The sequence below is a fragment of the Balaenoptera physalus genome (genome assembly GCF_965194825.1).
Source record: "Balaenoptera physalus genome assembly, chromosome: 6".
Taxonomy (NCBI): domain Eukaryota; kingdom Metazoa; phylum Chordata; class Mammalia; order Artiodactyla; family Balaenopteridae; genus Balaenoptera; species Balaenoptera physalus.
This window is the reverse complement of record NC_138885.1, coordinates 120,229,696-120,243,032: the sequence shown is the minus strand read 5'-3', so window position 1 is coordinate 120,243,032 and position 13,337 is coordinate 120,229,696. Positions and strand designations below refer to the sequence as shown.

General features: G+C 50.6%; 2 protein-coding genes across 18 annotated transcripts in view; both read left to right on the top strand.

The window, feature by feature from the left end:
* Positions 1-22: 22 nt before the first annotated feature.
* SLC23A3 (solute carrier family 23 member 3) lies at positions 23-8,557 on the top strand. Of its 12 annotated transcripts, none has more exons than XM_082466586.1 (13): positions 23-410; positions 1,593-1,789; positions 1,917-2,074; positions 2,188-2,285; positions 2,498-2,571; positions 2,904-3,085; positions 3,438-3,530; positions 3,673-3,794; positions 4,950-5,203; positions 5,721-5,826; positions 6,109-6,276; positions 7,294-7,389; positions 7,832-8,557. In XM_082466586.1, exons 2-13 carry the CDS (start codon positions 1,625-1,627, stop codon positions 8,122-8,124), a joined length of 1,809 nt encoding a protein of 602 aa, XP_082322712.1. In that variant the 5' UTR covers positions 23-410; positions 1,593-1,624; the 3' UTR covers positions 8,125-8,557. The 12 variants fall into 12 exon arrangements, with proteins under 12 accessions (XP_082322712.1, XP_082322710.1, XP_082322713.1 ...); XM_082466584.1 differs by having other exon boundaries at positions 3,407-3,530; positions 3,686-3,794; XM_082466587.1 differs by having other exon boundaries at positions 2,904-3,089; positions 3,686-3,794.
* A 107-nt stretch (positions 8,558-8,664) lies between these two features.
* NHEJ1 (non-homologous end joining factor 1) overlaps positions 8,665-13,337 on the top strand; it is a 75,945-nt gene continuing 71,272 nt past the window's right edge. For 3 of the 6 annotated variants that reach the window (XR_014265121.1, XM_082466640.1, XM_082466639.1), the window contains exons 1-3: positions 8,665-9,351; positions 12,354-12,530; positions 12,973-13,185. Coding sequence is in view for 3 of the 6 variants with exons in the window: in XM_082466640.1 (XP_082322766.1) it covers positions 12,354-12,530; positions 12,973-13,185 (390 nt within the window). In the remaining 3 variants the exon portion in view is untranslated. Of the gene's footprint in view, positions 9,352-12,249; positions 12,531-12,972; positions 13,186-13,337 lie in introns of all 6 variants that reach the window. The other 3 variants (XR_014265122.1, XR_014265123.1, XM_082466638.1) reach the window with 3 other exon arrangements.

Below are 13,337 nucleotides of genomic sequence, written 5' to 3'. Positions count from 1 at the left end.
TCATTCTCTCTCAGCCCCATTCCAGAACTTCCCTGTTGTTTGATGGTCATAGGCTCCCATATGAAGCTTCTCCCTCATCCCTACTCCCAGCACCCTGGGGCCCCAAGCACTGCTCGACTTGGATGCAGTGGGGCCCAGAGGGTGACTGTGCCACGCTTGGGGGTAGCCCTGTCTGTCACAGGTTCTGAGTGAGCACCGTCTTTGTGGATCCCTAAGCACATCTCGTGGAGAGAGGCCAAGCCAAGTATCCAGCGGAGCCCCATGAGCTTGAGGGCAAGCCCAAGGACACCTTATCTCTCTCCTGACATCCTTTCTGGTCTGACACGTGGTCGTCGTCAGTGTTATTGAAGAGAAGACCAAGGCTGGGTTATCACTGGAAGAAGGAAAACCGAGCAGCCAGCTGGACTAAGGTTATTTGGGACCATGGAAGAAAATCCTCAGCAGGGGTGGTGCTGCTACCTAGGGTGCATCCTGGAAATTTATGGGGCTTTTTGTTTGTTTGTTTTTTGGCTGCACCGTGTGACATGTGGGATCTCAGTTCCCCGACTAGGGATGGAGCCCATGCCCCCTGCAGTAGAAGCAAGGAGTCTTAACCATTGGACCACCGGGGAAGTCCCTGTGGGACATTTTTTGATTGACAAAAATTTGAAGGGAAGGAACTCGCTGGCATTTAGTCGCCCTGTACAGGATGCTACACGTCCTGAAACGCTCAGGAACCCCCCTCTTATTATGAAGAATTCCTGAGACAACTTTTGAACCACCGGATATACGTCACGTATATGAAAAGCCTGTTTATCTGAGCCTAGAATTATGCAGTGTTTTACATGTGAACACAGAATAGATTTTGCACATTTGGAAAAAGACTCAGTTTGCTAGGAATGCACCTCTGTGTAAATTAAAACTATGCTTTGTTCATGACTTTACCAAGAATTTGTTCACTATTTTGGAACATCAGGTCACTAATGGCAGCAGTGCCTGTGGCACATGTGTCATCAGGAAAGCACCGATATCAGTTGGCATTGCAGCTGTCACATCCACGTTGATTCCACATATGGGGGTGGGCACTGGACTACTTCATTGTCTTCTGGTTTAGTTGGGCCCAAGCTTTCACACACTGAAAGGATAAATTACTTTTATTTCTCCTTTATATTACAGTGAGGACATTATACGGAGTTGTGGTCACTGTTGTCGTACATGACGTAGGGATGTTTCCTTTTGAGGTAGTCCAGGGGGCTGGACCCTAATAGGGTTGAGAACTGTAGTGTAATCGTGATGGTTCCAAATGGCAGTGGTGAGGAGGGAATACAATCTGTAAAATCTGCCCAGGCTATTTTAGAGGCTTCCTCCCCACCACTCCTTTCCTGGGACAGGGGCTCTAGATGGAGATTCTTGGGGGGAGGGGTCCAGAACTTGGCTCCCCGGTTAATGGGTGATGGAATTTGTGCAAGAGCTGGGCAAAGGTGAAAGGGCCGTGTCCTGCCCCAAATCCCTCATCCCTTCGCTCTGCTTCATTGACACTCCCGCCCCCTGCCCGCTCCAGGCAGCTAACTTCACACAAACTCTGACCTCTTACTCTCCCTCCTTAACTCCAGGGCAGGCAAGACAAGACGAAAGGCAGGGCAGCATGAGCCGATCACCCCCCAACGCCATACAACTCCGATCCGTGGGCTCCCAGAGTACCATGGCTTCCCTGCCGCAACTGTCTGCTGTCCAAAATCCCTCCTCTCACTCTTGGACCTCTCTGTGTGGGTCTCCTCCCTGGGGCCTCAGCTGTCTTCTGGCTCTGCAGGTAGGAGCAGAGGTGCAGGAGTCCGTGCTGGCTGAAGGGGGTGTTTGGAGGGAGGAGGTGTGGCATGAGAAACCCTCTGGAAATAGGTATTTCTGCCTATTTCTGAAGACTGTTCCTCTGCCTGCAGCATATCTTGGTCCTGGCTTCTCTGCTCTGCGCCTCCCACCTGCTCCTGCTTCAAAGTCTCCCTGCAGGAGGACTCTCTTCCTCCCCTGCCCAGCTCCTGGCCTCCAGCCTCTTTTCATGTGGCGTGTCTACAGCCCTGCAAACTTGGATGGGCAGCAGGTGAGGGGAACTCCCTGGAGAGAAGGGGACAGGGTTCCAGCGCGTAGGAGAGGCTCGGGGAGGCTTTCAGCTGCCCCATGTTTCCAGACCTGCTGGGGCTGCTGTTCCTACAGGCTGCCTCTTATCCAGGCTCCATCCTTAGAGTTTCTTATCCCTGGTCTGGTGCTGACCAGTCAGAAGCTACCTCTGACCACCCGGACACCTGGAAACTGTGAGCACAGAGCAAGGGCACAGGGTGAGGGTGAGGCTGGGTGCTCACCTGAGCACACAGTTGTGAGTGGGTGCAGGATTGAGATGGGGCGATGATGGGAGGGTTAGGCACCACGGGGTGCTGGAGCTGTGGCAGGCACCAGCCAGAACTGTAGAGCAATGGATCTCCAACCTGTTTACCTCTCTCCTCTCCACGTCCCCAACTTCTCCCAGCCTCCCTTGTGCTGCGCCTGTGTGGGGGACCTGGCTGCCATGGCCTGGAGCTCTGGAACACTTCTCTCCGAGAAGTGAGTAGGTGGGGATGCGGAGGAGGAGAGCTAAGAGTGGTGCCCGACTGGGGAGGCTCTTGTTTCCATTTTTCAGGGACTGAGATGCTCTAGGGCAAAGAGTCGGGTGGGGGGAACCCCTCCTGGAATTTTTTTTTTTTTTCCACACCACGTGGCTTGCGGGATCTCAGTTCCCCAACCAGGGATTGAACCTGGGCCACGGCAGTGAAAGCCCGGAAACCTAACCACTAGGCCATCAGGGAACTCCCTGGAATTAGTTAAGATGTCCAGGCTGAGGTCATCTCAATTGAGCAGAGAATGTTTTCTCTTTGTCCACTTCTCCACTCCACCAGGTGTCCGGGGCCGTGGTGGTCTCCGGGCTGCTGCAGGTCACGCTGGGGCTGTTCGGGGGTCCTGGCCACTTGTTCCCCCACTGTGGGCCCCTGGTGCTGGCCCCCAGCCTAATTGTGGCAGGGCTCTCGGCCCACAGGGAGGTAGCCCTGTTCTGCTCTGCTCACTGGGGCCTGGCATCGCTGTACGTAAGTCCTGAGAGGCGTGGCGCCTGGTGGGGTGTGTGGGAGCGGGGGGGCCGAGGTGCTGGCTCCACCAGGTTCAGCTGCCATCTCAAGAGGGACAACACTTTGTGGATCTGGAATCCAGGACTTTTGCTGGATTCATTTGTTCATCCTGACTTTCACCTTGTCTCCCACTGACCCCCAAGGTGCCCTCCTTCCCCTTCCATGGGGGGCTTTCTTCTCCGGGACCCCCTTTTACGGTATTCTGCCACTCCTACCTCCACTCCCCCGCCTCAGGATGCCTGCTTCCCCTTGCTCCTAAAGCTCCTTCCCTCTCTTAGGCTTATCCTGCTCATGGTGGTCTGTTCTCAGCACCTGGGCTCCCGCCTGTTACCGCCGCACCCCTGGAGGCCAGCTTCAACTTCTCCAACCCACACTCACATCCCTGTCTTCAGGCTCCTCTCGGTATGTGGAGGTCTGGGCAGGGGCAGTTGAAGTTAGAAGGGCTGGCATGGAATGCTCGTTCGGTCCCCTACCTTTTGCTTTCTGTCTACCCCTCCAAGGCTGGCTTGAAAAGTTCTGGGGGAGGGGTTCTTTCCCGTCTCAGTCTTGTCCCTCAGGTGCTGATCCCAGTAGCTTGTGTGTGGATCATCTCTGCCCTTCTGGGTCTCAGCATCATCCCCCGGGAGCTGTCTGCCGAGGCACCGTGGTTTTGGCTGCCTCACCCAGGTAGGTTTTCTTCTAGTCCTCCATCTTCTTACTCACATAAAGGTGTCTCTTTCTTTGGACTCTGAGTTAATGAAATTCGCTGTACAGATTCTCAAAACACACAAGGGAGAGAAATTGCCAGTCTGAGGGGCAATGCCAGCCGCTCACCACAGGTGTCTTTGTTACTGTTTAGAGACATCTGTAAGCCCCACCACTGCGTGTTGGTACTCCTTACCCAATTTACACATTTATGTTACTTACTCCCACAGACATCTGAGTTGGTGACCTGTGCACAAAGATTGCTTTTGAGGCATTGTATATGAAATTTGCTCACTCATCAATTTAATAATGGTCTGTTGAGTGCTTATTATGTGCTAGGCACGTGATAGGGGACATGGTGGTAAACATGACACACACAGTACCTGCACTCATGAAGCCTATAATATGTAGGGGAATACAGATACAAATTAAATCGTCACCCAAGTAAATGTAAAATTGCATGCGGTAAATTAAAAAGGGCAGGTACCTTGTGTGATGAAAGTTCATAATGGGGAATCTGACTTTATTGGAGAGGTCAGGAAAGGCACTCTTTTTTTTATGTTTTTATTTTTATTTATTTAATTTTTAATTTTTTAATTTTTTGGCTGCACTGTGTGGCTTGTGGGACCTTAGTTCCCCGGCCAGGGATTGAACCTGGGCCCTTGCAGTGAGAGCATGGAACCCTAACCACTGGACCACCAGAGAATTCCCAGGAAAGGCATTCTTGAGGAAGTGATCACTGAGCTGAGATGTGAGAGATGAGTAGGAGCTTATTGGGTAAAGTCAAGAGTGAAGAGCATTCTAGGCGGAGAGAACAGCATATGCAAAGGCCCTCTAGTGGCCAGCAACACAGCAAGTACAAGGGCCTGAAACAAGGCCAGTGTATCTGGAGTGAAAGAAGTGAGGCAGAGTGTGGTGGGAGATGAGGCTAGAGAGAGAGGTAAGGGTCAGACCAAAGAGGACCTTGTAGACCACAGTAAAGGGATGGGTCTTTACCCTGAGTTTGATGGTTTTGTCCCAAGACATTATCTTCAGAGACAATGGGGCCTTTAGGGTTCTTGTGTCATAGGCTGTCAGAGGCAGGGGGATGCTTCAGACGTGAGTCTGGCCCCAAAGCAGCTCTTTCTCCCTCCCCAGCTGAGTGGGACTGGCCCTTGCTGACACCCAGGGCTCTGGCTGCAGGCATCTCTATGGCCTTGGCAGCTTCCACCAGCTCCCTGGGCTGCTACGCCCTGTGTGGCCAGCTGCTGCATTTGCCTTCTCCACCTCCGCATGCCTGTAGCCGAGGGCTGAGCCTGGAGGGTCTGGGCAGTGTGCTGGCCGGGCTGTTGGGGAGCCCCATGGGCACTGCATCCAGCTTCCCCAACGTGGGCACAGTGAGTCTTCTCCAGGTATGTGGACGGGGGTGGGGGGAGGGGAGCCGGAGGTGCAGGAGAGGGAAGGGGACTGATTACCAGCTGTGCCCAGCCCTCTGCCAGGCACTTCACAGCAGTGATCTCATTTAGAGAGGCACCTAGAAGTGGTAAGGGCTAGGAGTGTGAGGAGGACACTAAATCACTACTGAACGCCTTCTGTGCCTCAGGCACTGTACCAGGGCTGAGGTTCTAGAGAGAAGCAAGTCAGATGAAGTCCCTGCTCTCTTGGGGACTTCAAGAGAGAGAGAAGTGGACAATTTAAGAAAAAAAAAAAAAAGATAATTTCCAAGAGTGATAAGTGCTATTTAGAAAACAAAGTTGGGGTGGGATAGTGGTTGAGTAAGGGAAGCCCCTTTAGGTAGCGTGCTGGGGGATGCTTCCTGGGAGAGTGACATTTGAGTTGGGATCCAAACGATGAGAAGGTGTCGGCCAGGTGAAAACCTTGAACGGTCGAGGAGGTGGCTGTGTTTTCTAGTGTATCTTCGTCATCTAGGCTGGATCTCGGCGAGTGGCCCACTTGGTGGGGCTGCTCTGCGTGGCGCTTGGGCTCTCCCCAAGGCTGGTCCAGCTCCTCACCACCATCCCGCTGCCTGTGCTTGGTGAGTGGATGTATCAGCAGGACTGGTATTGAACCAGTACCCCCCAGCAGGGCCCAACTGGTTGCTGGTGGTCAGCACCCTTTCTTTCTGAATAGCCTCCCTAATATATGGATGTTTGTGTCAGCTGTCCTATTTTCTCAGCCATATCTTGGCCTCTTGACTGGCCTTCTCTACTCCTGGGCCTTTTGGTGGTCTCTGCCCATTACAACCTGCCCTGGCCTGCAATACTCTCTGCTGTGCCAGCCCTCTCCCAACGTCTTCAATTACTTCTGTACGAGACAGGTGGGGTGCTGGGGGTGACCCAGGCCGTGGTTCTGTCCACTGGATTCTCCAGCTTCCACTTGGCTGACATTGACTCTGGGCGGAATGTCTTCATTGTTGGCTTCTCCATCTTCATGGCTCTGTTGCTGCCAAGATGGTTTCGGGAAGCTCCAGTCCTACTGAGCACAGGTGGGAAGAGGGGGGATGGAAAGAGAAGTTGCTTGGCAGTGGGAAAGCAAGGGCTCAAGGCTTGAGTTTCTCTGGATTCCAGGCCCCCGCACCCAGAAAAGGGTTTTGGTATAGTCCATCCATTTGTTTAGCAAATATTTATTGAACACTGTGCTAGCCCCTTGGGATACAAAGGTGACTGTAGATGTGACAGTCTAGTAAAAGAGATGAGATGTGTAGAAACATAACTAGAAAGGTTCAGATAAAGAGCTATGGTGCTCGGCGGTGAGAAAGATGGCTTCTCTTGGAGATGATCTGGGTAACTTTTATGGAGAAAGTAACATTGAGCTGGTCTTGAAGGATGGTAAGATTTAAAAACATATTTGGTGAGAAGGTCATTCCTGGTGGAGGAACCACCATAAATAAAGACATAGAAGTAGGAAGTCATAGGGTATGTCCTGGGAGCGGCAAATAACTTAGTTAGCTCAGCTTAGCAAATAGCAGTGGTTCTTAACTGAGGATGGTTTTGTCCCACAGAGAACATCTGGCAATGTCTGGAGACATTTTTGGTTGTTATAAGCAGGGGAGAGGTGATTGTTAGTGGCACTTAGTGGGTAGAAGGATGCTACTAAACATTCTGCAATGTACAGGACAGCCCCCCTCAAACAGAAAAGTATCTAGTCCAAAATGTTAGTTGTACTGAGGTTGAGGAACCCAGGCTAGAGCACAGAAGGTAAGAAATGGGAAATAAGGTTGGGGCTTTCAATACCAAACTTTCAGGAGACAGGGAGCCTGGAACTATCGAAGCATATCTGGAGGGCACGTGTATGCTCAGAAGATAGGGTGTTGAGCAGGGACGCTGTGGGAAGGGCCTGGGCGTGGGAAATAGAGAGCAGAGGGACAAAGGAGGGGGGACATGGAACAATTCAGAAAGATCTGTCCTTAGTCCAAGACTTAGGCTTAGGTTGGAAGTATTAGGCTCCTTGGCTTTGCATAGGATCAGAGTTTCCCCTCCTGCCTGGCCCCAACCCCCTGTAGGCTGGAGCCCCTTGGATGTGTTACTACGCTCACTGCTCACAGAGCCCATCTTCCTGGCGGGACTCTTGGGCTTCTTCCTAGAGAACACCATTCCTGGTAAGTTGAGGCCAGGCCCCAGCAGACTGGGGAATGGCCAGGAAGTCATCACTCCCTGGGTTGGGCAATGGCCTGAACACCCTCTCTCTCTCTTTTTTTTTTGAATTAAAAAAAAAAAATTATTTTTTAAAATTTATTTTATTTTTGGCTCTGTTGGGTCTTCATTGCTGTGCGCAGGCTTTCTCTAGTTGCGGCGAGCGCGGGCTTCTTATTGTGGTGGCTTCTCTTGTTGTGGAGCACGGGCTCTAGGCGTGCGGGCTTCAGTAGTTGTGGCTCGTGGGCTCTAGAGCACAGGCTCAGTAGTTGCGGCACACAAGCTTAGTTGCTCCACGGTATGTGGGATCTTCCCGGACCAGGGCTTGAACCCGTTTCCCCTGCATTGGCAGGTGGATTCTTAACCACTGTGCCACCAGGGAAGCCCTGACCACCCTCTCTTTTGCAGGCACACAGCTTGAGCGAGGCCTAGGTCAAGGGCTGCCATCTTCTTTCACTGCCCAAGAAGTTCGGATGCCTCAGAAGTCCAGGGAGAAGGCTGCTCAAGAGTATGAGCTTCCTTTCTCCATCCAAAACCTGTGTCCCTGCATTCCCCAGCCCCTCCGTTGCCTCTGCCCACTGCCCGAAGACTCTGGGAATGAAGAAGGAGGGCCCTCTGAGCCAGGAGAGACAGCCGACTTGCTGCCTGGCTTTGGGGAGCAGTGCCCTGGGTCTAGCAGAGAAGAACTTAGGTCCCAGTAATTACCAGGACTCCAGCTTCCACCTTGATTACTTTAGCCCTATCTCTCAGCTTGCTGGAGAGCCAGATCCCAGGCTCTACTTTATCCCAGGGAGAGGATGTGTGTGTGTGTGTCTCACACGGGCCCACCTAAAGGTCTCATTTCCCAACAGGTGTGTTTGCCTTTCCTTCTCTTAATTAGGACCAACTGTTCCAGAGCAGGGCCATGGTTTAGTGGGCCATGATTGAATGATATTTTGCCTGTGAACTATCTATACTCGAACCCCAGCATTCACTAACTGATATTTATTGTGCCTCCTATGTGCAAGGTCCTGGAAATACAGATATGGATAAGACAGGGTCCCTGCCCTCTCAAACACTTATGGTTTAAAAAGACATGTAATTACCAACTAAAATCCAAAGCAGAAAGCAGTCTGCAATAAAGATTGAAACAATGCTATGGGAGCAAAGAGGAAGAAATAATGAATTCTGATTGGGGATAGTGGGAAAAGCTTTACATAGAAGCAGCACTGAGGCTGGCCTTAACAAGAGGATTTTTCATTGTGGAACAGGGATGGGGAAAATTTTTTAGGCTCAAGTATTCAGCTCGAGCAAAACAGTAAGTTGTACAAGGTGCAAAATGAGTTGAAGGATTTCAAGCTTCTCTGTGGTGATGGAGCATAAATTGGGGGTGCATGGAGGGCGAGATGAGACAGGAGAGGTAAAGGATGAGGTCAGACCATGGGATTTATGCCTGGGAGACTCATCTCTTAAACAACTCGAGTGCTGGTGGAGACCCAAAAGAGATATCTAGTGAAGTTCAATCCCATCGTTTTATTTAAAAACAAAACAACAAAAAAAGAGGTTGGACACGTAGGGAAGGGAAATGACTTTGGGTTTATCAACAAATCCAAATCCGGGGTCCCCTCTCCTGCACTTCGTCTGGCATTCTTTCTACTCTGCCAGCGCGACTCTGAGGGGCGCCACTACCCCTCCACCTCTCTACCAGGGGGTCCTCCAGCCTCTCTTCTCGCTTTCCCGGCCACAGTGTCCCTCCACCTCCGAAGGCTCCAGTTTATCAGCTCCATGGGCCCAGATGTCCCGCCCACATCAGGCTTGGGCTCCGCCTCAGTGTCCCAAGACCCCGCCTCCCCGTGGTTGGGGGGAAATGACCCTACTCTAGGCCTTTCGGTTTGCGCGGGCGGGCCAGCTTGCCGCGGGGAGAGTGAGAGCTCTCGAGGCCGCTCACGGTAGGTGGGGTCGAGCTCTAATCGGGGCCAGGGCCGGGGCGGGCGGCGAGAGATTGCTCGGACTCTGCGGGCTGGCCCTGGCAACGCGCTTCCTCCCCGAATTTTCCTCCCAGGAGGGACCCGCGCGCGGCCAGGATTCTGGGACAGGCCTCCGGGGGTGGGCGTGGGCGGAGCCGGGGGGCCGCGCGTGCGCAGCTTGCCTCCCGGCCGCGAGGCGGGGTTTGTGCGGGTACTCCTATGCGGGCAGCTCGATGCCACCAAGTAGCTGGTTTTCGGCTTTGTTACCCTTTGAGGGGTCCCGAGCCGCGCCTCATGCAGCCGGTGCTGTAAAAATAGAAACGTGGACGGTGAAGGCCTTTCTAGTGAGGGCAAATGGAAACTGGACGCCAGACGGGGCTCCTGGGGTGGGGCTGTGGTGAAGGGACCTAGGGCGGGGCGTGGCCCAGCCCGGACGGTCGCTAGGGTTTTGCTGCCCTCTGCAGGATGGCGGAGGAACTGCGCCGAGGGAGGGGCTCACGGCCAAGGGGCGGGACTGGGTGCCGACCCGCTTTAGGCCACCCCACTCCTCTGTTGGCCCTCGGCGCTTCCCCTCCCTCATTAAAAATAATAAACGGGTGACTCTGGTTAACGTGAGGGTTAAAGGCATTCTTGAAGGAAACAAGAGAAAGGTGAGATATAGAGACCTCAAAACAGGACACGCGTGGTGGGAGCAGCAAACCCAGGTCTGATGCTGAATTTCTCAGACCTTTTTAGGGGGCTTGTTGATCCCAGATCCCACATTTTAAACTCCTCCCCTGCCCGCAAAAACAAAACATACTGTGTGAGGGTCCTGAGCTTCCAGGCTTTCCGAAGTGACAGGCTCGGATAGTCAACCCAATTTTGGTGACTCTTAGAGCGCACGCTGGGGAGTGCCTGTAAGGGAGAGAAGGGCTTGGCGACTTGGACTTGCTGTTTGTGACCGACTTGCTGTTTCTGACCTTGGGCAATGTGGAACTCTGGTCCCGTGAGGACTAGCTTAATCATTCCAAGATTTTCTCTTCCCAGTAGGAACAGCAGGTGGGAATGTGACTGAAATACCATCCTCTGAACACAAGGTTTTGAGGCTGCTGCAGATAAAAATCGCAATGTATATAGTTCTATTTCACCTGTCTAGTGACTGTACAAATTATGTTACAAGGCCGCGCTTCAAAAACTAGGTTATGGTTGGAAGAATAATGGCTTAGATAGAGATGAAAATGACTGGAAGAACAGCACTGTGTTAACCACGTTAATGAAATCCAAGGATTTTCATTGTTTTCTTTGTATTCTAAGATCTGCGCCACCCCCCCAACTTCACTTTGTGTTTATAAACTGAAATTACATCACTTTTTTTTTTTTTGGCTGCGCCACATCGCACACAGAATCCCTGACCAGGGATTGAACCCGTGTCCCCTGCAGTGGAGGCATGGAGTCTTTACTGCCAGGGAGGTCCACACTTTTCTTTTTTTTTTTTTTTTAACCCTCAGGAAAAATGATCAAACTGCCTGTAAAGTAGCCATAGTTACTGAACATCTACTAGATTAAGGCTACAAATTTAGTTGTTGAAGTAGAAAGGTTGGTTTCCAGGATGTGCAGCAGGGCATGATATCATTGATGGCAGTGCCTTGGATGTGGATGTGGATGATGAGTGAAGTGGAGTTAATTCATGGTCTCTGCCTCTGTGCTGTGTTGTGCCTTGTATTGACTTCTTAGTCATTCAGGGTCTTCTTGAAATGGGGTTGGGGCTTTTCTCCTTGCTTCTGGACACAGAGTTATTAGCTCTTTATTTGTGTCTCATTGATCCCTTTGAGGATTTGACCAGAGCTGTGGACCTCTTCCCTCCAAATAGGTATATGCAGGTATGCACAAATTTTGCATATAATTCCAGAGGGTTTACATGCATAGACTCTAGATTAAGAATCCCTGTCTTAGAGAATGTATATATATTTAGGGAAAAAATATATTTAGGGGGCATATAAATGTATATATATATATATATATATATATATATATACACACACATACATACATATATTCATTTAGGAAATATATGTATATGTTTAGGGAATACATATATATATATATACCCACACACACATATTTAAAATTCTGAGAGCTTCCAGAGGTTTTTTTTTAGATTTTATTTATTTATTTATTTATTTATGGCTACGTTGGGTCTTCGTTGCTGCATGCTGGCTTTCTCTAGTTGCGGCGAGCGGGGGTGCTAATCTTCCCTGCGGTGCACTGGCTTCTCATTGCGGTGGCTTCTCTTGTTGCGGAGCACGGGCTCTAGGCGCAAGGGCTTCAGTAGTTGTGGCTCGCGGGCTCTAGAGCGCAGGCTCCACAGTTGTGGCGCACGGGCTTAGTTGCTCCGCGGCATGTGGGATCTTCATGGACAAGGGCTCGAACCTGTGTCCCCTGCATTGGCAGGTGGATTCTTAACCACTGCGCCACCAGGGAAGCCCAGAGTTTTGTTTTTAGATAATGATCAAATAATTTGAATTTCCTGCACATGACACTTATGACTTATGATGTTTTGTAAAACAAGAACTATTTCTTCTCTTCTAGAAGTTCTGGGAAAGGATAGCATTGACATATTTATTAGGAATGTGATAAAGATGCAACAAGAATGGTTCAGGTTTCAATATTGTTATATTATTAGAAAGCAGAAATACTAGTACCAATATGGTAAGGCTTAACCGCTATAGAAGAAGGAGATATTTTATGTTTTCTAGGAATTTAATACGGGAAAAAAACCACTCAAAATTCTAAATAGATTTTTAGTGGCAAGAGGTGGTAAGGTTGGTGCTCAGCTGGTTATATACTGGGAGGGTGAAGGAGAGGGGGTTGAATGTAAATCAATGCCTTCTGTTTTCTCAGGGAGGATTTTCACAAGATGTATTTGATAGAGAACTCTCTGAGTGGTGTACCCCCAGGCCTACAGCACCCTGGGGGCACTTTGCTAAATTAAGACTCTCCTGCAGATGGAGGAACTGGAGCAAGGCCTGCTGATGCAGCCGTGGGCATGGCTACAGCTTGCCGAGAACTCCCTCTTGGCCAAGGCTTATATCACCAAGCAGGGCTATGCCTTGCTGGTTTCAGATCTTCAACAGGTGTGGCATGAACAGGTGGACACTAGTGTGGTCAGCCAGCGAGCCAAGGTAAGTGTGAAGAGAAGTACTGCTATGGGTGGCAGTGGACATAATTTCTTTCCTAGTGAAGGTCAGGGGGCATTAACGTCACCCAGCTTATTCACCTATAGGTAGCCAAGGAAGGTCAAATTAGGTTGCTACAATTCCCATTAATGTTCTGCACTTCTACCTCTAGCCCTAGAATCTTTCCATATGGGTGTGTGTGTGTGTGTGTGTGTGTGTGTGTGTGTGTTCTGTAGTGCATTTAGTGGAAGGCAGAATTGTGAAGTAGGCCAGTTGATCTCTCTTCTTTTTGTTTTCTTCTTTCCTGTTCTGATGTTTTTATTTTCCCTTCCCTTCCTCTTCTGCCCACTGTCTTCATGTTAACCAGAGCTTTCCTTTGCTGTTACTTACCAGGGAGTCAGTTTCCTTTTAGCCCTTTCACCCTGTACAACGCTTGCTCTCTTTTTAGGAGCTGAACAAGCGCCTGACTGCTCCTCCTGCGGCTTTTCTTTGTCATTTGGATGATCTGCTTCGCCCATTGTTGAAGGACACTGCTTGCCCTGGCAAAGCTACATTCTCCTGTGATCGTGTGGCAGAGGCGCTGATACTCCGGGTGCGGAGTGAGCTCTCTGGTCTCCCATTCTACTGGAATTTCCACTGCATCCTAGCTAGCCCTTCGCTGGTAAGTGCAATTCAAATACGGGGTAGGGAAAGGGATGCCAGCTGCTTCCCCTTCTCAAAGCTTCTCAAATGAAGCTTTAGGTGTTTTTTGTGTTTTTTTTTTTTGGTAAACCCCATTTGAAATTCGTCTCCAATTAGAAAACTTTCCTTGAC